The 22,553-nt window shown below is 48.1% G+C and overlaps 1 protein-coding gene across 3 annotated transcripts in view; it reads left to right on the top strand.

Moving 5' to 3' along the window:
• palm3 (paralemmin 3) overlaps positions 1-21,842 on the top strand; it is a 31,406-nt gene extending 9,564 nt beyond the window's left edge. For 2 of the 3 annotated variants that reach the window (XM_076294608.1, XM_076294599.1), the window contains exons 2-8: positions 4,770-4,821; positions 7,825-7,905; positions 10,466-10,584; positions 12,427-12,532; positions 13,335-13,365; positions 13,631-13,684; positions 19,083-21,842. In XM_076294608.1, coding sequence (XP_076150723.1) covers positions 4,777-4,821; positions 7,825-7,905; positions 10,466-10,584; positions 12,427-12,532; positions 13,335-13,365; positions 13,631-13,684; positions 19,083-20,155 — 1,509 coding nt within the window. In that variant the 5' untranslated portion in view covers positions 4,770-4,776 and the 3' untranslated portion in view covers positions 20,156-21,842. The remainder of the gene's footprint in view (positions 1-4,769; positions 4,822-7,824; positions 7,906-10,465; positions 10,585-12,426; positions 12,533-13,334; positions 13,366-13,630; positions 13,685-19,082) is intronic. The other variant, XM_076294619.1, reaches the window with a different exon arrangement.
• Positions 21,843-22,553: the final 711 nt, after the last annotated feature.

The following is a 22,553-nucleotide window of genomic DNA, read 5'->3' on the forward strand; positions in this document are numbered from 1 at the left end:
GATACGCTACACCAAGTGAACCCTCCTTCAGCTGCCTTTGTTAATAGGCTGGCCATTAATGAGTGTCATTCGAGTCCTTGCTCACCGCCACCCGTTCAGCTGAAGAAAGCTCCCCCCGTAAACGTCAGCGTTCACCCTGGATGGGAGGATCAGGTGTCGTTTGCCTCAGGTCAGGGACGCCGCAGTGCACACATCCTGGTGCAGGAGCAACTCATCCTCAGCTCAAGGCTGCCCAACAGTCCTTTTCCTCTTCCAGGAACAAAGTAGGCTAGGCAGCTCCTCCCGCTCTCCAGCAGCTCTGAGAGTGGAAGCGTCGCTAGAGTTTGTGTGGGCAAGCGCAGTCATTCATGCCTGTGATTTCACAGCGTTCAGTCGATGGAGTTATTGAGTGGGTTCTCTTTCAGGGGCTCATCTCATCTGGGCTGCTGCACAGCATTTGCTCAGCCCTCCATGTCACTAGCACTTCCTGTACAGAGTTGCCAAGGCTGAGCACATTACATACACACACAGACATACACAGACACACACACACACACACACACACACACACACACACACACACCCAGTGCATGTTTGGTTTCAACACCACAGCTGCAGTGGCGATGGATTGCTGTCTCCCTGCATTCTTTTCTCCTATCTTTCTGTATCTCTCTGCCTAACTCTTTCTCACTCTCTCTGTATCTCTGTCCCACTCTTTCTCACTTTCTCTCTCCTTATGCCTCTCTCTTATCCTTGTATGTATTTCTGCCTAACTCTGTTTCTCTCTGACTCTCTCCCTCCCTCCCTCCCACCATCTCTCTCTCTCCCTCCCTCCATCTCTCTCTCTCTCTCTTTCTTTCTCTCTCCCTCTCTCTGCTCTTAAAGAGGGAGAGTGCTGGGCCTCCAGCTGCCATCAGACAGCTCACGCACATCGCAGCACTCAGTCTCCAGGGAAACGCGCTCTCCTGCTCCCCCTGTGCAAATTGCCAACTTGAGGACGTGCTCAGACAAATTTCACAAAGTGCCCCATCTCTGTAGCTGTCACTGACATCCCCTACTCGGTTGCCAAGGCCGACATGGGATTTAAAAAAATATATGTAAAAAGCGATTTTGCTCTCAGAGACTGTGCTGCGATTGAGCAGGTGCTGCCGTGCCACTGGCTGTGCTTGGGAAGGACCCATGAATGGCAGTAACCAGAGAGTGTGCAGTGCAGTGCAGTGCAGTGCAGTGAGTGGGCAGTGTGGGACCTGTCCCTGTCTGCAGTGTCCGCAGGAAATGGGGCAGAATGTGGGCACCAGGACGCGCATGCCCTACGGCGGCGGGCGAAGCGCATCAGACCCCGCTAGGGGTGGGTGATATACATCGTCTGCGATAATATCGTGATTGTTGTTAGCCTGGCGAGCCAGACCCACATTAAAATGTAGGGTCTGGGCACTCACCGTTCGCAGTGCTCAGTCCGAGGGGCGGGATAATCAGTTGTCTTTCAAATTCCCTCTGCACGCAATAGGACAGCGGCAGCGCTATGAGTCCCATGTGTTTCCCACCAGCGGAGCTAGTTGGCTAGTTCAAACGTTTACCAACATAATAGAGCATCACAGTCCCGCCCCTCCTCCGAGAGAGCTTAGTTTCCGGAAGTAAATTTCCCATTCATTTCTCCCATTGACGTTTTGGAAAAATCCGTATCTAAAGAGTTTTAGAGCATGTCTTAGGCTAATCAGCTACGACGCATACAACATATCATTTCGAGTGAAAAAACGAAGAGAAAGTCCAAAAAAAGTCAAAGGTACAAGACTACATATTTTTATTTCCGAGCGAAGGAACTACTGCATCACTCAGCAGCCTGCTCTCACGGCCTGAGGTTTCCTGTTTTCAGTTACCAGGCTGTAACAGTCACCCATTTTACCGTTAATGCGTCTCGCTCATCTCGCTGTATCAGATGAAAAGCAGTTCCGGCTATGCGGCTATGATCACACATAATCTGTTCTGGGATCAGTTTTGGTTGATCAGAGGCTTTAAAAACAACATCTGACGTGAGGGGAGACTCCTCTGCTCCTGTAAAGCAGACCAGCCTTTACATGCGCCGGCGCCACAACGCAGGGATGGATACAGATCAGAGGCCGGCTGCAAAGCTGCTCCTCCTCCCCCCTCCGCTTGCAGTCTGAGGGGGATTACCTGCATTTCCTGAGAGATTTACCTGCAGTCAGCCAGGCACACCTTTGGTTACAGATGACTGGCCTCGTGGGAACATGCCGAGTCTTGGCTACCTGTACAGGAGGCGATGGGAGAATCCTCCCAGTGTTCAGCACAGGATGTGTTGTGTGCAGACAGTTCTCCAGCTCTGCAGAGCCTGAGAGAGCAGGCATGGGTGGGGGGGGGTAGACTAGCTTACTGTGTGTGTGCGTGCGTGTGTGTGTGTGTGGGGGGGGTGTTAGACTAGCTTACTGTGTGCCTGCGTGCTTTATGTGTGTGTGCGTGCGTGTGTGTGTGTGGGGGGGGGGGGTGTTAGACTAGCTTACTGTGTGCCTGCGTGCTTTATGTGTGTGTGCGTGTGTGTCGGAGGAGGCGTGAGAGGATAAACTGTTGTTCTTGTATCTGTAACACTGCGTGCAGTCCACCCCACCGAGCCCCGTAGTGTGCCGTTCCCACAGATTCCCTTCCATCTCCCGTGGTTTCACTTTCCCTCCGGCCAAATAGACATTCTTACGCGCTGAACTGCTCCGAGTGTTTGCGCTGAAGCCACACCTCCACAGGAGACTGCGGAGGGGTGAGAAAGTTCCTTCCTTCGTCCACTCCGCACCTACACCCCCCCCCCCCCCCCCCCCACACCTCCTCCTCATGTCCAGGCCGCTCTCAGACAGTTTGGAGACTTGGGTCAGGCCAGTCCTCTCACAGGCTCTCCGCTGCTGTTAATGGTGCCTACAGTTCAGCCTTGTTTGTTTTAACTGCTTTCTCCCCCCCGCTGACTGGAGCTGGTCTGGTGAGAGTCGTGTGGAAACCGGTGTGAAATATGAAATCCACTGTGGGCTTCAGCTGCTTAGGGTGACTGGAAAGGGTAAACATTGTACTGCACTTTCCCTTTTTTATAGCCAATGAAGGATACATTACCATGGCAACAAGCATGGTGGGGGAGCATGAGGATGAGGAGTAACTGGTGAAATAGAGGCCTGTGTGTTTGTCTCTCTCTCTCTCTCTCTCTCTCTCTCTCTCTCTCTCTCTCTCTCTCTATCCCCCTCTCCTCCTCTCCTCTATGATACTCTGTCTCTTGTACGCCCCCACTCTCAAGTCCTCTTTCCGCCGTTTTTACCCAACGAGAGAAAGGGACTGAGCATCATCATCATTAATTAGCGTGGGTATAGTTGCAGAGACGTGAACAGAATCAAAGGCTTTCTGTTTACCCCCACGCTGCTATTCTCAGCAGAGAAAAGTTAGTGTTTTTCTGTGGGAGCCCTGGAGAGATGGGCCTCTCCCCCAACAACCTGCTGCCCATCTTCTGACCATCTTTTTTATCAGTCTCTCTCTCTCTCTCTTTCTCTCTTTCTTTCTCTCTCTCTCTCACACACACACTCTTTTCTCTCTGTCTGTCTCTCTCTGCCTCTCTTTCTTTCTCTCTCTCTCTTTCTCTGTTTCTCTCTTTCTCTCTCTCACTCACACACACACAATTTATTTCTCTCTCTCTCTCTCTCTCTCTCTCTCTCTGTTGCAACAGGAGGCCTCCTCTCCGTCTCTCCGTCTCCAGGCAGGGACAGAGAGCCGAGTCATTCCTGCTTAGTCATTCAGGCCCCTGTGGTCCTGTGTGTGTGTGGGGTGGATTAGATCCAGGACTTTAAAGAGCCTTGGTCCGTATGGTGCTCATGGGCAGCAGTTAGATGATATTCACGAGTTCCTCATGTAAAACGATCGCGGCAGCTCCTCTCATAGCTCTTGAGCTTGCTGCAGAATGAAAGTGTCTGTTGAGTTCGCCTGGGGACATGTCCCCTAAGGCCCTCTCTGGTTCGAGGACTGAGGTGCAGTGTGATTCAAGCTGGCACCTCTTATCTCACTCACACTCCTTCCAGATCACTCACACTCTCTCCACACACACACACACACACACACACACACACACACACACAGTCTCTCCACACACTCACACACACCTGTCCTGAGTTGAATAAACACCTTCTACCTTGTCCATCAGAAGCTGAACAGCAAACGAGATCTAAGCCCCAGTGCTCTTGCATGTTTATCCTTTGTGACCGCACCACTGTAAACTGCGCATCAGAGACCCACACACATGGGATCTGTTTGTTTGTGTTTGTAATTCCCTCTAACTATAGCATCTCAGGCAGGCTGTCAGTCACAGTCATGCTTTTGCAGTCAAAACAGAGCTTCTCAGATTAGTGATTAATTGGATGATACGACAGCATCATCAGGATGATACGACAGCATTCACACAGCGTTTACTCTCATAGCTACTACAGCTCATGTTAGCGTCTGAAATAATAACATTTGGTCTCATCTAGTCCCTGAGGACCATAGAGTTTAAAGTGCCATTAACCGTCCTGTCTCTGTTCTCTTCGAGGACCATAGAGTTTAAAGTGTCATTTCCCTCCTGTCTCTCTGTTCTATCTGAGGACCATAGAGTTTAAAGTGTCATTAACCCTCCTGTCTCTCTGTTCTATCTGAGGAGTGAGGACCATAGAGTTTAAAGTGCCATTAACCCTCCTGTCTCTCTGTTCTCTCTGAGTACCATAGAGTTTAAAGTGCCATTAACCCTCCTCTCTCTCTCTGTTCTATCTGACCCTTTGTAGATCCAAGATGGACGAAGCCGAGAAGTACCAGCAGCGTCTGCAGGCCATCGCAGTAAGTAGCCGCCGGCCTCATGGACTCGCTGTTCCTCCACCTCTACACCTCAACATCACTGCTGGCTTATATAAGTGTGTTACCCTTTAGCAGGTAGGTCTATGAGTGTGAGAGAAGCAGAGCCTGATTGGCTAAGGCAGCGCCGCCACAGATAGCATTAGTATCAGTGTGTGAGGGCTCGGGCGTGAGGGGATGTGATGGGGCCCAGCGCACTGGGACTGCCGGGGAAGCACAGGCCTGTCATGCTGTGTAGGGGAAGCGCTTTCAGATGCACTGACACCCCACTCACACACACACAAGCGTTCATGCTCACGCTCTCTCACACACACACACACACACACACACAGAGACACACACACACACACACACACACACACACACACACACATGTGTATATATATATATATACACACACACACATAACATGCAAGCACGCCCACACAAGCGCTAACATACACACTCACACTCCTGCACACACACACACACACACACACACACACGCTCTAACATGTAGATGCAGACACACGGTGCTACCCACACAAACACGCACATACATGCAGTGATGACGACTAGCTCCGCTCTGCTCTTTCTGCCGCATGTGATTGGCAGGGAGCAAAATGGGCCCTTTGATACGCTGATTTGCGGCAGACCTTTTTAGCAGCTCAACAAGCGCGCTCTTGAGCGGCACATCTTACGGCAGCTGTGCCGGAGTGGGATTTGTCTCGGGCAGCTCGCGCTTCTCTTCTGCGCGGGGGTTCCGTGGCTTAGCTTGTCAGTGCTCATGGGTGCGTGGCTGGGAGTGCAGCATCAGCAGCTACTGTTGTGGGATTTCCGCCGAAGAAGCAGCCATGATCGTGTCCAGTAAACCCCTGGTCAGCGTGTTACTCAGTAGCCAACATGCTACTCAACCAACACTTGCTACATGATCATCCTTGATGACTACATGCATTTTGTCTTTTGTTGAATAGTCTGCTATATATTTTCTGCATATTTTTGCAGTCAGTTTCATCATTTGTGAGGGTGGGGAAACCTGCAGTGCTACCTGGGCAAATGTGGGCTGTTGCACTAAACTGAACCCCTTCATCATCTCTCTTGTGCCGGTTTAGTTTGCTGCTAACTTGCGCCTACCGTAGGGATCGCTTTTCAGCCTTCAGTTCTTGAAAGTTGTTTTCCTTCTGAATCTCAAGAAGAGCTTTCTCAACAGTGTCTTAATTCTGTGCCAGTGTAATAGTCAGTACCTGACTAGACTGCTATATGAAGTAGGGCTTCTTTTACACCCTGCTGCCGTGCTAAGATGTGGCCTTAGAGGTGCCAGTGGTATAAATGTGTGTGTTGCCAGGGGATTGTTAATCTGCTCCTGAGAGCTATTAATTATATGAAACTAAGCACAGATGCGCACACACACACACACGCACGCACACACACGCACTGTGGTCCTGTCCCATGGAAACTCAGCTGCGCTGTACAGCCTCTGAATAATTTAGTGTGTATACAGAGCGCTGAGCCAGGACCTCCCTTAGTCTGGTAAACCAACACCAGAGACCAGAGATCCCTGACTGCCCAGCACAGAGCCAGAGAGATTCCTCTCCGCCCTAACTCCACCCTCACACTCTCCACTCACTCTCCACCCTCACACTCTCCACCCTCACACTCTCCACTCACTCTCCACCCTCACACTCTCCACCCCACCCTCACACTCTTCACCCACACACTCTCCACCCCACCCTCACACTCTCCACTCACTCTCCACCCTCACACTCTCCACCCTCACACTCTCCACTCACTCTCCACCCTCACACTCTCCACTCACTCTCCACCCTCACACTCTCCACCCTCACACTCTCCACTCACTCTCCACCCTCACACTCTCCACCCTCACACTCTCCACTCACTCTCCACCCTCACACTCTCCACCCTCACACTCTCCACCCCACCCTCACACTCTTCACCCACACACTCTCCACCCCACCCTCACACTCTCCACTCACTCTCCACCCTCACACTCTCCACCCCACCCTCACACTCTCCACCCTCACACTCTCCAACCTCACACTCTCCACTCACTCTCCACCCTCACACTCTCCACCCTCACACTCTCCACCCTCACACTCTCCACTCACTCTCCACCCTCACACTCTCCACCCTCACACTCTCCACCCCACCCTCACACTCTTCACCCACACACTCTCCACCCCACCCTCACACTCTCCACTCACTCTCCACCCTCACACTCTCCACCCTCACACTCTCCACCCCACCCTCACACTCTCCACCCTCACACTCTCCACTCACTCTCCACCCTCACACTCTCCACCCTCACACTCTCCACTCACTCTCCACCCTCACACTCTCCACCCTCACACTCTCCACTCACTCTCCACCCTCACACTCTCCACCCTCACACTCTCCACCTAGAGAAAAGGAAAAGGCCAAAGAAAAGGAATGGATGGCAAAAGGAAAAGGCATTAATAGTAATATTAAAAAAAGATCGAAAATCGAATCGAATCGCAAATTTAAAATCGAAAATTAAATCAAATCAAGGATTTGGAGAATCGTGACACCCCTACTCTCCACCCTAACACTCTCCAGCCTCTTCAGCCTCTCCACCTAACACTCTCCACCCTAACACTCTCCAGCCTAACACTCTCCACCCTCACACTCTCCACCCTCACACTCTCCACCCTCACACTCCTCAGCCCCACACCACTCTCTCCAGTACCCCAGACCATCACTCTGGTGATGACAGTTACACGGGCACCATAATGATGCAGCTAGGAGAGTGCCATACATTCATTATGCCTCTGTCAGTGTAGCAGACAGCAGCTAAGAATACAACACAATAATATCACTGCCACATACTTCAAAAATTCACAGTTTGTTAGTGAATGTCTAAGTATAGTGCAGCACGTTGCTGAGAGCTTTTTGTTCTTTTGTTGTTGACGTCCTCCACTGTCTGATTCTCTGTGTGTGTGTGTGTGTGTGTTTTTGTGTGTGTGTGTGCAGGAGAAGCGGCGGCTGCAGGAGGAGCAGGAACGAGTCAAGAGGGAAATGGAGGACGAGAGGATCCGACTGCAGCAACTAAAGGTGGGACCCTCGTGACCTTTGACCTTCAAATAGGTGCCGTCAAGTAAACGCCACTTACACAAAAGCAAGGCCCAGAAGACATACAAAAGTCCTGCCAAGAGATTCGTTCATGTCATGGAGGTGTGAAAATCCCTTATGAATGGCTGTATTGGGGCCATATGTTGCACATGGCTGCAACCAGCATATGTCACACCGGCTGCCAACCCCAGTTCTGAGCTTCCTTTTCACTGGCATATTTCAGTATGACTCAGCACTATTCGTCACACAAATGCACTAAAATGTGCACACAAGCACATTTGTACCCATGCATGCATGCACATGTACACACATGCAAACACCCAAACACACACACACAAATCACACACACTCTCACATGCTCTCACACTTAGTCATGTTCACACCGTTCCACTCCAACGCTACGTGCATGCTCACAGAGATACACCCTTCCTGAAGGCAGCGGTGAGCCTGCTGAGGCTGGAGATTGTGTTTCCTCCCGCGTGAAGTGTTTTTTTGCTGTGCGACTGTTTACATGTGCGCCTCCGAGGGCCACTTTTCCTATTGTTCCTAATCCGCTCGCAGATTTCCATCCTCCACTTCCTACTGCTGTGTGCTGCTGTGTGTGCACGCCTGCAAACTCCACCACGGCTCCTCCAGAAAGTCTTTAAATCCGCTTTTGTGTGTGTGAGAAAACAGGAATAATCCAGCAGAGGGGACTGGGTCGGTCTCGTCCTCAAATCAAGATCACCTTGGGGGTTATTTATCTGTTTTTCTTTGGCTTAATCATGGCCCTTGTTCAAAGCAGTGTCGTCATCGCTTGGTAACTGTTCAAGCTGAATATGGACATCATGAGCAGAACAAACGGAATGTGATAAATATAATAAAGACATGGATGAAGGCTTAATGAATGAATCATGTGTTGCCATGGCACCTGAATAGGGCAGTAACAGTGCGTTTTTTTTTTTCAGGGCAGCAACAACAGTTGCAGCTTTCCTGAGTGCAGAGCACTTCCTGTACCGAGCCCTGAACGCAGGCAGTGGGGCTTGGGTGGGTGGGTGGGTGGGTGGGGGACTTCACACTCACAGCAGCAACACAGATAACACTCAGACGTCAGTGCGTGACTCCAGAAACAGCGCTCTAGTTGAAGTGCTCTCTGTAGCTCGCCTGAGAGCTGCAGAACAGAGGCTACTGACCTTCAAGATGTAATCTCTGATAAACTGTACAAACGTCCTCCAGGCCTCAGTGGGGTGGCGGTCAAGGAGAGTCGGTGCTGGCCAGTGGGCCTCGAGCACCAGAGCCCCCCCGAGGGGGAGGCGCAACCTGGGGGCAAGTCGTCAGATTTGAGCCTGTGGCAGAAAAAGTCCATCCAGCACTGCAGACCGAGAGCGGACGCAGCCAAGGTTATTTATGGAGCTGTCTGGGCTACCACAGGTGACCAGCACCACTGGGGCTAAGGTGATTCAGCAGAGTGGAGCTCCTAAAGTCCATTGCGTTGGCATTCTTCCCTCCACTCTCTGGCCCCTGTGGGTGTCTGTTGTTGAGAGCTGTTCGTATCTCCTCTCTCACCCATTTTGTCTTGTTTATGCGCTGGACTGTGGCGGCTGGCAGCCTGATGGTGCTGCTGCTGAAGGCTGAGCCAGTGACGGGGGATTGACAGAACTGTGGCTGAAGCACAAAAAAAAACAGACTTTCAGCACACTGTGGGACGCATCTGATCAGTGAGGTGGAGGATGGAAAAACAAGTGAGCAAAGGAGGCATGTGAGGAGAGCAAGCAAGAAGAGAAGAACTGCAGAGTTAAAGAGAGGAAAGGAGAAGAGAGAGTGAAACTGAGAGAGTGAAAGAGAGCCAGTGAGAGCAGGACCCTGTGAAAGGCTGTGAGCCATAGAGGAAGGAAGTTCTCGCCATGTATTTCCTGGCTGGACTAGGGGTGAGAGAGAGAGAGAGAGAGAGAAGAGGGGAGAGAGAGAGGCCTGTTTGAGTTGGAGCTGAGGGAAGGACGTGAGAGGGTGGCCTGCCTGTTTGTTTTGGATGAAAGGAGAAGGGTGCACTGTGACTGCTGGTCTACGGCCCTTAAGTGGAACCAGTCTGGCTGGAGAGGAGAGGAGAGGAGAGGAGAGGAGAGGAGAGGAGAGGAGAGGAGAGGAGAGGAGAGGAGAGGGGAGGGGAGGGGAGGGAGGGGAGAGGAGAGGAGAGGAGAGGAGAGGACAGGAGCACATTCTGATGGTGGCAAAGAGGGGGAGATGAGGAGATGATCTTGATCCGATGGAGACTGTAGGGTTGAAGGTGGGATGTTGCATGTTGCAGCCTCTATCTGCTGATCTGTTGTAGCGTTCAGGCTTGGCCATACTGTATGTAAGGGCTTGGCCATACTGTATGTAAGGGTCTCTCTGTGACTTTATGCACATCCCACAAATCTGACTGTGTCATTAAACTTTATTTTACACATTTGCCTAATTTATAACTGGCACCTTCCTGCAGTGAAATGTTTTGCCACTACTAAGAACCTAACGTCATCATTGTTTCATTATCATACCCCCCCCCCTCTCTCTCTCTCCCCAACAGAGGAAGTCTCTAAGAGACCAGTGGTTGATGGAGGGCCCTCCCTTGTCTCCAGACAGCGCAGGTCCTCGCTCCCCTCTGTGGGGACAACAAGCTCAGGAGATTGAGCAGAACATCGACAGGTACGATCTCAGCAGAGCACATACTGCTCCCATACCACATTCAGGTCCACGGGGACCAGGGTTTGAGTCCAGCCCGGGTCATTTCCCCATCCCACCCCATTTCTCTCTCCCACTCGCTTCCTGACGCTCACTCTCCTAATAAAAGCCCCAAAAAACAATGTTTAAAAATGATCAACTGCTATAAAGATAGAAGATGGAGGGTTTGGTGTTTGAGAATGTGCTCTAGGTGCTCTCTCAACTGCAGCCCCTCCATGGCCACTGTGCTCTGGGTGCTCTCTCTACTGCAGCCCCTCCATGGCCACTGTGTGGATGGATGTGAGGGAGCTCAGCTCCTAGTGCTGTGTACTGGGGGGGATGTACCTGCTCCGTGCACCGCAGGTAGGGGCGTAGATTTGCGTGGGGACCGAAGGACGTGTCCACACCAATGTCAAATTACGACTGAAATGTCCCCACCAATATTCAGGTTGAAATGGGGGAAAAAGCGCTCACATGCGCTACACAAAGAGTTAAATCATTTCTCACTTCAGGACTGCGGATCATCTCGAACAGATCTTGTAATGTGCAGTAGCCTATAAGGGTAAATCGCGCTGATTTGAAGTTACCTATAATAACTACCAGTGAGCCGCAGTCTCCTGCGCAGCATGGCGCAGCGCTTCAGCTTTACTTCACTACAAGGCATATGAAGTGCGTCCAAATTCACCCATTCTTCTCTGTTGAACTCCTCGAATAGGCTACTCATCACACATGTGTCACATGAAAGAGCCTTTTCTCAGCTTTTAAACGGTGCTATAGCCACTATTTGCTGTGATAAACAGTTCGCGAGAAAAATAACTTCAAGAGATTTAATAATTATTCTCTGCGCCCATCTCCACATCCATTCGTCTCAGTGGATCATATCGTAGGCCTACACACTCTTCACGCAACACATGACAAACCATATATCAGAATAAACAGCAGACCTTACCGAACACAAAGGTGTAATGCATTCCCGTGTATAGTTAGCTGTTCCAGAGTAATCCGGGTTTGAAATAAATTGTAGCAAAATTCAACATGGTCTTTCGGCTTTAAGCATTTCTTAAAACTGAGCTGTGCTTACATCGCCTAGATATCTGTAAATATTAGAATCAGAGAATATACAGGCAGCTTACGGTTAAGAGTTTGTCAATGTAGCCTTAATGATTTCCTTTCACAAAATGCTAAGCATGCATGTATTTAAGTTTCTTAAAACTGAGCTGTGTTTAAATAGGTCAATGCATGATTTCATAACAGACCAAATAGAAAATAAATGTTAAATGTTAAATATAGCCTACATATCTATACAAATTAAAATCAGATTATGTAGGCTACACAGTATGGATTAAGTTGGACAGTAGAACAATTTATTCATTTGATATATCTATAGTGGCTGGTGAAAGAGTTGAGTGGCATTTCCTTTTTTTCCGGGGGGGGGGGGGGGTTAGTGGGTAGTGTCCCCACCAAAGCTCAGACCAAACCTACGCCCCTTGACCGCAGGACTTAGACAAATGGAGTAATTAATTAGATTGAGAGTGCTTTGTTCTAAAGGCCTGTCTGCGCTGGTAATTGTGAGGTTGCTGTTGCAATTAAATGGCCTCGTCAGCCCAGTGGCCATGGAGACCTCATGCATGGCACACTTCTCAAGTGGCCAAAGGCCCACGCGGCTCCCTGGCTATAAACCAACACGTTTAAAATGTATTTAATTAAGAAGTTTACTGAAGAGCCTGTTAAGGGAGGGATTAAGTGTGTGTGTGTGTGTGTGTGTGTGTCTGTGTGTGTGTGTGCCTGTGTGTGTGTGCCTGTGTCTGTCTGTGTGTGTGTGTTTAGTTTGCAGGCAAAGACCGAGCGGTTGACAGAAGAGGTGGCGAAGCTGACGGAGGAGGATGGATCAGTGACGTCTGTGAATGACGGACTGACGCATGACAACAGCGAGGTGAGATGCCAGTCTGTGTGAGCTGCTGGGCCCGTAGCTGGATGCTCTCTGTTCCTGGTGCTCAGTAGCAAATGACTAGAGGTCTGTGGAATCTAAATGTGACAAAAAAGCACACCTTAATGTGGAGTGAGAAAAAGTGTGATTGATATTTTTAATGTACGTGATGTTAGTGGTAAATTAACACTCCATAACTAGAGTGCTTGGCATTTGAATGATTGCATAAAGTATTACAAGCAAGACCATGAAAGTGTAATTATGTCGGCGTATAATTATTTCGTTCAGATCTGCCACAGTCATTTTACTGAGCTTGAACAGTTGTTCTGGCCTGCTTGTAGACAGATTATTAATGAAGCTTTCTCTAGCCCTGTGTCTAATACAACAAAATAAAATGGAACATGTCGTCCAGGGTCAATTTAATGCAGATTACTCAATGCACCATTGAATCCTCACAGGCCATTCTGATGTATTGACTCCCCCTTGTGGCTAATTCAACCTAATTAGGCAATAATGGGCTTGGATGCAAAATGTAATAGTTGTTTACAACTTCATCCCTGCAAAGAATCACTCTATTATGGATGAGTTCTTATTGAACACAACAGAGATTTTTGGAATTAACCCTGAAAGCTAGCGTTTTGGAACCAAACTCTTCATATCTTGTGCTGTCGACCGTCTCCGAAAGGGACAGTCCTCATCCGGTCCACACCAGTGTCCTCTTCTTGTGTCTGATCATACTGTGGGAAGGCCCTGAACAGGCTCCTGTCCTCTGAGTCTGACGTCCCCCTGTCTCTCTCGTCCCCGTTAGGGTGTCTGCATCATGAAGGAAGGCAGGACAGGTGAGTGCACGCCATCTGTCAGGCACACCTGTTCTACCTGGTGCCATCTGCTGTCCCCTGACACACGTCACTGAGGGAGGAAGTGAACAGTCTGGAACCTGTTGAACATCAGCGGCCTCTCACTGCCAGTGTTCCAGCTGTTATTGTAATTAGAGTAATGGACAGGATTTCCATAATGGGGCGACTGTAGCCTGGTGTGGGTTCTGATGTAATGTTTGGGATTGACTGTGTTAAGATGATTAATTCATGTTCCTTTTCTTCAAAGAAGAACCAGCCGCTAAGGAACCGGTTTTACAGAATGGACAAGGAAATGGAACAAGTACGAGCTTTTTTGTCTGAGTAGGCCTTTCTTGTTTTGACTGTGTAGACTCTCTTCTCTTATTTCATCATTCCAGTGTTCTCTGTGAATGTTTGAATGGCCTCCCTTAACATTGGACCCATCAGATACAATGTTATTTAATCAGTTTTACTTTAGGAACAGGATATGTATTGCCAATACACAGCTATGCATTTTTACTACATCATATTCACAGTCAATTGCTAGTGTAATGCATGTGCATATGCATGCAACGACGTGTCTGGCATGTTTTACTCTTGTTTTGTTTTATTACTGTCATACTGTGCACTCCTTGTTTTGTTTTATTACTGTCATACTGTGCACTCCTTGTTTTGTTTTATTACTGTCATACTGTGCACTCCTTGTTTTGTTTTATTACTGTCATACTGTGCACTCCTTGTTTTGTTTTTTTACTGTCATACTGTGCACTCCTTGTTTTGTTTTATTACTGTCATACTGTGCACTCCTTGTTTTGTTTTATTACTGTCATACTGTGCACTCCTTGTTTTGTTTTATTACTGTCATACTGTGCACTCCTTGTTTTGTTTTTGTTTAATGTGATGCTCCTCACTCTTCCGTTTTGCTTGGTAAGCTCTTGTCCCTCCCGCAGTGTGTTGGTCCTCTAGGATAAGACTTCCTGTTTCAGTATGTAGTTCAGTGGTCCCCAAACTATGGCCCGCCACCTCATTTTGAGTGGCCCCCAAAAACATGTCCGTGTATAGCATCTGGCCCGCACGGGAGTACGACATCGTCAAACTATGACCTCCGTAATTACCCCCATTCATTCTCTATGGCTAGTCTTAAAGGAACACGCCACCCAAAATCAGTAGTAATATATGTTCTTACCTTAACTTTCACGAGTTGAGTCATACCTCTCCCGCGCCGGTAGGTGCACTCAAACGCTCTGTCGCGCGGCGCGAATGTGTTAGCATGTTGCTATGCTAGCGGGCTCTGCCGTGGCCGTAGAGAGAGGAACATAGCAGTAATCAAACACCTCCATTTTTTCCCTACTTAAATACAGTTGCACGAGTAGTTGATAAAAATGTGTACGTCACACAACATGAAACGTGACGATTTTCCAAGCGAATAAACAGGAGAACTACAATGTGTGGCGCAATAGCACTTGGGAGTACTTCGACCTAGCGTGGTAATATTATTAACACCTAATTGTAGATCCTATCCACCACAGAGTTTAGAATTCATGCTGGATCGACCCTCAGCCTCTCCCTCCCCTCTGAGCGAGAGAGAGGCACACACACTAGAGATGCGCTGATGGGCTATTATTTCAACCATAACTGCATAGCAAAACTTATTATCCATCAGCCATCCATCAGCACCAAAGTTTGTTGACCAATTTTCAAAACTGCACCCGCCCACCATCCGTTGGTTGTTTTAATGTAGGCTATATGGGTGATGCAGAGCTGCTGACGTGAGGCTAGAAAGCCCTTGCCTGTTCTAGAAAGACTGATCTAATGCAGCAAATATATTAAAAGGCTGAAGTCGTACATTGGCTAGGCCTATCCCCAGAATATCAGCAGCAAACTCAGTCTCTGTCGCGCAAAACAGTCTCCAAATAAAACGCACATCGGCCTGTTGCCTATTCTGCCATGCAGCTTGTGACAATATATCGTCCAAAATGCTTGATTGCATTGCATTCTCCACATTTTTAGCTAAATTTTCATGTACCACATCAGCATTTTTGTTCAGTGAATCTTTTGTAAATTGCTTTACAATTACCGTCGGGCCTATATGCCTATTGCCTGCTGCCTCAGCTTCGGTCACGTCCTTTTACAATTTTATCATTGTAATAAAAAACGCAATTTGCCACATATTTTCAGCATGCTCCTGGCCTACTAATTAATGCCTATTGTACTTTATTTTTTGCAAAAAGAAAGAAATCCTTGATAAAATAAGTCATTCACATTATAGGCTACTTTACACATATGTCAGGTTGACTGACAAGCCTGTTCTGAAGACTCCCATTCATTTTGATTGCACGAGCGCGTCTTTTTCAGACAGACATCGCAATTCATTTTATAGCAGGCCATCGGACAAATATGACGCCTCGATATTAAAGAAACTCCGACTCCATTCATTCTGAAAGTCCACCGCACAACAGTGCAACGTGCATGTTCACATTTTTAGTAACAACCGCCAAACTTGCTTGCTTGCCTTACACATCTAAGTTTTCCAACTATTTTTCTTGCCTTCTTTTTCCGCTGTGGATGTTATGGAGTTTGTAGAAGTTTTAGCTCTTATGTTCTGAACATCTCGCACTGCCATCGCCCGATGTCATTTCTGAGTCATATCGCTCTCTGTCTCTCTTTTAAATGCCTATTCCCTGAATGGTAGGCTACAATTATGTGTTTTATATATAGGCTAATATCTAAACAAAATAACCCAGGCAGTCTCATCTAGGATATAACACAGGTTGAAGTCAACGTCAAGTTGGTTCTATTTAGGGAGGTGAATGTGTGTAAATATCTGTAGATGACTCAGAAAAGACATCGGAGGACAAGGAGTGAATAGTGGCAAGAGGCAAGCCGAAGTCTGCTGACAAGGGCCCGACGGTAATTGTAAAGTAATTTACAAAAGATTCACTGAACAAAAAGGCTGATGTGGTACATGAAAATTTAGCTAAAAATGTGGAGAATGCAATGCAATCAAGCATTTTGGACGATATATTGTCACACGCTGGCAGAATAGGCAACAGGCCGATGTGCGTTTTATTTAAAGACTGTTTTGCGCGACAGAGACCGAGTTTGCTGCTGATATTCTGGGGATAGGCCTAGCCAATGTACGACTTCAGCCTTTTAATATATTTGCTGCATTAGATCAGTCTTTCTAGAACAGGCAAGGGCTTTCTAGCCTCACGTCAGCAGCGCTGCATCACCCATATAGCCTACATTAAAACAACCAACGGATGGTGGGCGGGAGCAGTTTTGAAAATTGGTCAACAAACTTTGGTGCTGATGGATGGCTGATGGATGATCCAGCATGGATTCTAAAATCTGTGGTGGATAGGATCTACAATTAGGTGTTAATAATATTACCACGCTAGGTCGAAGTACTCCCAAGTGCTATTGCGCCACACATTGTAGTTCTCCTGTTTATTCGCTTGGAAAATCGCCACGTTTCATGTTGTGTGACTTACACATTTTTATCAACTACTCGTGCAACTGTATTTAAGTAGGGAAAAAATGGAGGTGTTTGATTACTGCTATGTTCCTCTCTCTACGGCCACGGCAGAGCCCGCTAGCATAGCAACATGCTAACACATTCACGCCGCGCGACAGAGCGTTTGAGTGCACCTACCGGCGCGGGAGAGGTATGACTCAACTCGTGAAAGTTAAGGTAAGAACATATATTAACATATATATTTATAACATCAATTAATTGTTAATAACTAACTAACTTCTATTCAAGTCATATTTCTGGGACTTTCTGGGATAATTATTTCTATTTTTTATTCACTCGTTTAAATGTTCATAGAGTTCAGAAAGTTCTCATCAGGTGATTTCAGATGTTTTTGCCAGCACTTCATAAAACTCTCATAGTTTGAGAACTTTAAATTATTTGTAGGATGTTGCTTGTTCACAACTTGAGCTGTGTATGCAAAGACACAGAGTTCAGAGTTCACACATTTTGAATGAAATACTTTTGGGACTCACTGCTAATACTTTTGGAAATGCTAAAGTCTTTTTATTAGTGTTTTACACTGATATGGCATGATGACAACATAAACACAGCTAACAATGGTAGTAAATTGCAGTAGCCTATATGATAATGCAGTGTTTCCCAAACTTTTTTTCTGGCGACCCACTTTTTAAAAATGACAGACCATCGCGACCCATTTCACTTCAAATCTACCCTGCAACCACCAATATTGTTTTAGGCCACAGGTTCTCCAACTTTTCTATGCCTCTCCCAACCATACATAGAATCCCTTCTTTGAACACGGTTGTGTTGCATTTTGAGCACCATCAGCGTGAAAAGTTGGAAATTACTACTGAAAAGATACGCTTTAATGCGCATCCGAGAGTAGGGGAAATTCTCGCATGTTGCGCAGTCGTCATTCGTCAGCATAGTAAGCTGTTCATGTATTTCTACATGACAAATGAGTCCATAACACTGTTGCAGACAAATGGGTCCATAACACTGTGGACGTCAATTCCAATGTAAACAGCAAATAACTCAAGTCGTTATATTGTATTGTTGTATTATATTATATTGTATAGTCGTTATATCAGAACAAGAGGCGTTTGCGCAATAGCCGGAAGAATGCGCCTTTACTTTGGAGTTAGCGAGGTAAAAAACGAGAGGAATAGTGTTTAAAATGCCCATTTTAATTGTAGACTAATATAATGCACTGTTGTGCATTTTAAATCAGAAATAAGAATGTGAGGAGGTTGCTATTAACTTTAAAGATTGCATCTGCAATCGAAACTGTATGCAAATTGAATGGCCTTATGTCCGGTCTATGGATGTCTGCTTTATTTGACAGCACAGTCACTAGATTTTAATCGGTAAAGTTGAGGAGCTGGTATCTATTAATGTTCGTGCAAATAGGCGGATTCATGTCCCTTGCAGTTTGCAACTGCGAGGTACATGGCAGGCGCCGCATAAAACGGTTTCATTTTGAGAGGTAGATATCCATGCTGGCACCCCCTCTGCGATGCGTTCGTCCCCCAGTTTCATGCGCCAGTTTCATGAGCTTTTATGACACAACCGTGACTGTGGTAGTTAACAATCTACATCCTAATAGAAAACTTAGCTTTCCTGGTATCAAATGACAAATGGTATCAGTTAGGCCTATAACACAACGCAGGCGACCCAAATAAAATCTCCTGCGACCCACCCGTGGGTCGCGACCCAGACTTTGGGAAACACTGTGATAATGGAATGGAATATTCAACTAAGGTAGGCTGCTGTTGTTCACAGCACTAAGCTATTTATGTTTACTGATATACTCCCAGTCTCTGGCCCTCTCTTACATCCAGGCATAGTGAGCTGGCCCTCAGTTTGGGGACCACTGATGTAGTTTAATTCAACCACTTGCTTATATTTCATCACAAACTCCAGGAAACTTTGTTCAACCTCACCTCAACTTCTGCTTCAGTTGAATTCAATTTCACTTGTCCTCTGGACTTTAATAAACGTTCTCAACCTCTGTCCTCCGTCCACTATTCACCCTCATGTCGGACTGAATAAGTGCAAACTGTGTGTTCTTTATTGCACTTGAGCTCTATTTGCAGAAGTGATAATTTTAGAGGTTGTGATATCTACTGGCAAGAGCACTTCAAGTTCAGAGAAAATTGCTAGCTGCAATTTCCAGTCAATTTCACACTCTCTTCTCTCTCTATTGATTTTTTTTTTTTAGTGGAGGTGGGAGCTGAGGAGGATGTGAAGGCTACCTCGGTCGCCCCGGTGATAGCTGAAGAGAAGGGTCCTAATGGCGAGGTGGCCACAGACATGCCTGCTCCTGAGGTAGAGGCTGTGCAGCCTTCTACCAAGATCCAGAGAACTCCAGAAGAAGCTGCCGTCATGGCAACTTCAGCGTCACTTTCGACGTCTGCTGCAGAAGGGAGTGGAGCTCAGGAGGTGATGCCCACATCTAACGGCCCAACCAGCAAACCAGTTGTCATGACGTTCCTGGGCTTCAGTGATGCAGAGAAGGGTGAGGGCGCGGCCGTGGACGATGACGGAGGGGCCATCATCAGGGCGGAGAGAGTGATCATCATGGATGAGGAAGAGGAGGCGGAGGCGGAAGAGGAGGCGGAGGCGGAGGTGGAGGTGGAGGATGAGCCCGAGAGCCACACAGTGGCATCTGAACCCCCAGCGGCTGAGACCTCCACTGCCCCAGAGAACCAGGAGCCAGAGGCCACAGACGCTGAAGCCCAGTCCAGCACAGAGGCCCCTGCGGAGGCAGAGAAGGATGCGGAGGCAGAGGTCACTGAGCCAGCCGAGCCGGCGGAGGCAGTGGAGGCAGTGGAGAGAGGGGAGGATGGAGAGACGCCCAGCGAAGCCCAAACTGAGCCAGAGACTGCAGAGGCCACCGCTGATGAGGCGCAACCCCAGCCCCAGCCCACAGAGGGCGCTGTTGTGTACTCCCCGGCTGTACAGACCACCCCTGCAGCTGCAGCTGAGGACGAGAGCCAGCAGCCGGACACCCACGAGCTGAAGAGAGAGGAAGGCAAAGACGCCATTCTGGCCACTGACCCGGCTACTGACCCGGCTACTGACCCTGCCCCTGTCCCGAGTTCCCCAAGCCAGTTCCAGGAAGTGCCTCTGGACGACGCTGCCACCAAAGCCCCGTGTCCAGAGCCGCTGGCTGAGCAGGAGCCCCTGCTGACCTCCAAAACGGCCCCTCCGACAGACACCTCCGCTCCACGGCGAGCCGAGGGGGTAGATGCCCCCAAACAGAAAGCCTGCCAGTGCTGCTCCGTTATGTGAACCCCAATACTCCCAGCACCCCCCACTCACACACACCCCCTCACACACACATCCATATCTCTCCTTTCTCTCATCCCACCCTGGCCATCTTATCTTGACTTATTCAAATGCCTTATCTACTGCCGCTCTCCTCTCTCTGCTGGGCCTCAGGGGACAGGAGAGGCCACTAAAGGCCACCAGTCTCTGCTATTGTCCTGAGGCTCCTTTTGTTCTCCCCGCCGGCCCTGCGAGGCCAGAGAGACCTGCTCTGCCACGTCACTGCTGACCACCTCCCGTTCGAGCCGCTCCTTCATCTCCTCTGAAGCCCTCCGGCAGGACTGCCCTTGCTCGCTCGCTCACTCTCTCACTCACTCACTCTCAAGTGCCCCCCTGTCATAACTCACAGCTGAGTTGAGTTGCTTTGTGCCCGACAGACTACAGTAGGGTAGTAAGGGAAGATGATTGATTATATTTTTGAAAGTGATTCTGTTTTGCCTCCCGAGGTGTCTGTGTGGTTTTGGAGCGGTCAGTGCAGGTCTGTTCCCTGGAGCTCCCTGCGTCTGTGCTGGACATGACTCTGTTGGGCGGGGATGGCACGGAGGGACACCGGAGAACTGAAACTGCCCCTCCCAGAGATCATGTGGACTTTTGGCACGGCGACTGTGAGGGCGCGGTCAGGGACTGATGATGTGCCACGCCCGTGGACCCCTCCACTCTCCCTCTGAAGTGTGGCGCTCTTGAGGCATCGTCACTTTAAAGATCTTCTGAACTGACCCCGACTCTTTAAAGATCTTCTGAACTGACCCAGACTCTTTAAAGGTCTTCTGAACTGACCCCGACTCTGTTTGGAGGCGCTGCAGTACTGGTGCTGTGCCTTCAGTATTGCGCTCGCATGCCGTTACATCACACACTGTGAAGGCAGAGATTTCTGCACGACTGTCCTGTCACTTCTTGAGCCGTTTCATTCTAAAGCACAGTCCACTCCCCAAGGGCCTGGACACACTTATGTCCACTCCCCACAGGCCTGGACACACTTATGTCCACTCCCCAAGGGCCTGGACACACTTATGTCCACTCCCCACAGGCCTGGACACACTTATGTCCACTCCCCACAGGCCTGGACACTCCATGAATCATTTGAGGGTCTTATGTGGGTTCCTTCAAGAGGGCTAACACTACGGTGTTATACTTGGACACCATGTGATTTTGTTTGATTCTATTTTTGTTTTTGGTTTTTTCATTTTAAACGGAGAATATTTTAATTGTTTTGTCAAATGATTGCTTTGAATTGCACCAAATGGAGAGTAGAAGTTGAACACAAAAGAACAAGGATTTTCTTGCAGTGAGTGTTTATGTGTAGCGCCCAACCTAGATGAGGGAGTGGTGCATTTTTATTGTATGGAATATTTGCTCTGCAATAGGTTACTTTTTGGAATGAAAGAAACTATGTGAATGTTACACTATATCAATGTATTGACTGCTTTGGCAACTGAGAAACATTGTGCAAGTGTGTGTGTGTCTGTGTGTGTATTTTTTTAACATTGACCTGTATCCACTTGTACAAATTGTAAAGTGTTGTTGTTTATTCTGATGTAACTACAAGTTGACAGCTATCACTGAAATAAGCATCAAATTCTTCGTTCATAATATGATGGAGATGTCAAATGCAAGGTGAAAATATATTTTTTTTCGGTCATCATTCACAACACTCTGCAATTGTGTGACTTTGTTTACCCCAGCACAAGATGGATGACTCCCTCCTGAGGAGAAAGTTGTTGGAAGTATTACTGGGTGTACTAGGTGATATAGACTGCAGGGGCACCCTGCTAGCGAGATGTCTGCTCCATTGTTTTGGGCTGGAAATCAGCTCAGCCTGCTGCGGATGCCAAAAATATGTGGGTCTGTGGGTCTGCTCAGAGGATTACGGCTGCAAGCCCACATTTCTACTGTTCCATTCACTGCAGCTTTACGTGTGAGACAAACCAACAGTGTGTTTAATTGCATGCCTTGTGTATGGGTGGAGGAGTCAGGAGTGGGTGGGGTGAGAGACTGTTAGGTGTGTGTGTGGGGGGGGGGGGGGTTTAACCTGTATGCATTAGGAGAGGAGGGATTTAGAGTGTTGGTAGGCAGGTTGGGACTACAGTAATACATCACCAGCACCGTGTGTTTATATGTGACTGACTGACTAAAGTTCTGGACCCTCAGTTGTGAGCGAGAGGATCTCCAGTGCAGGTAAAGTGTGTGGAGTTTTATTTATTACAATTACTTATTTACCGACTTGAGTTTCACTGTACATGTAGCTGCAGAAGTATTCTCTTATTGACCTCCATAATATTACAATCCACTTAGCTGGCCTACGAATGTAAGTATGAGGTTTGCAAATATGTGTGTGCGCTCCAAACACAGACCAACTTACTTT

This window comes from Alosa pseudoharengus, unplaced genomic scaffold, assembly GCF_046254945.1.
Source record: "Alosa pseudoharengus isolate Yale_2024_CS ecotype anadromous, Long Island Sound unplaced genomic scaffold, YU_APseudo_1.1 YU_APseudo_1.1_scf_1, whole genome shotgun sequence".
In the NCBI taxonomy this organism is placed as follows: domain Eukaryota; kingdom Metazoa; phylum Chordata; class Actinopteri; order Clupeiformes; family Clupeidae; genus Alosa; species Alosa pseudoharengus.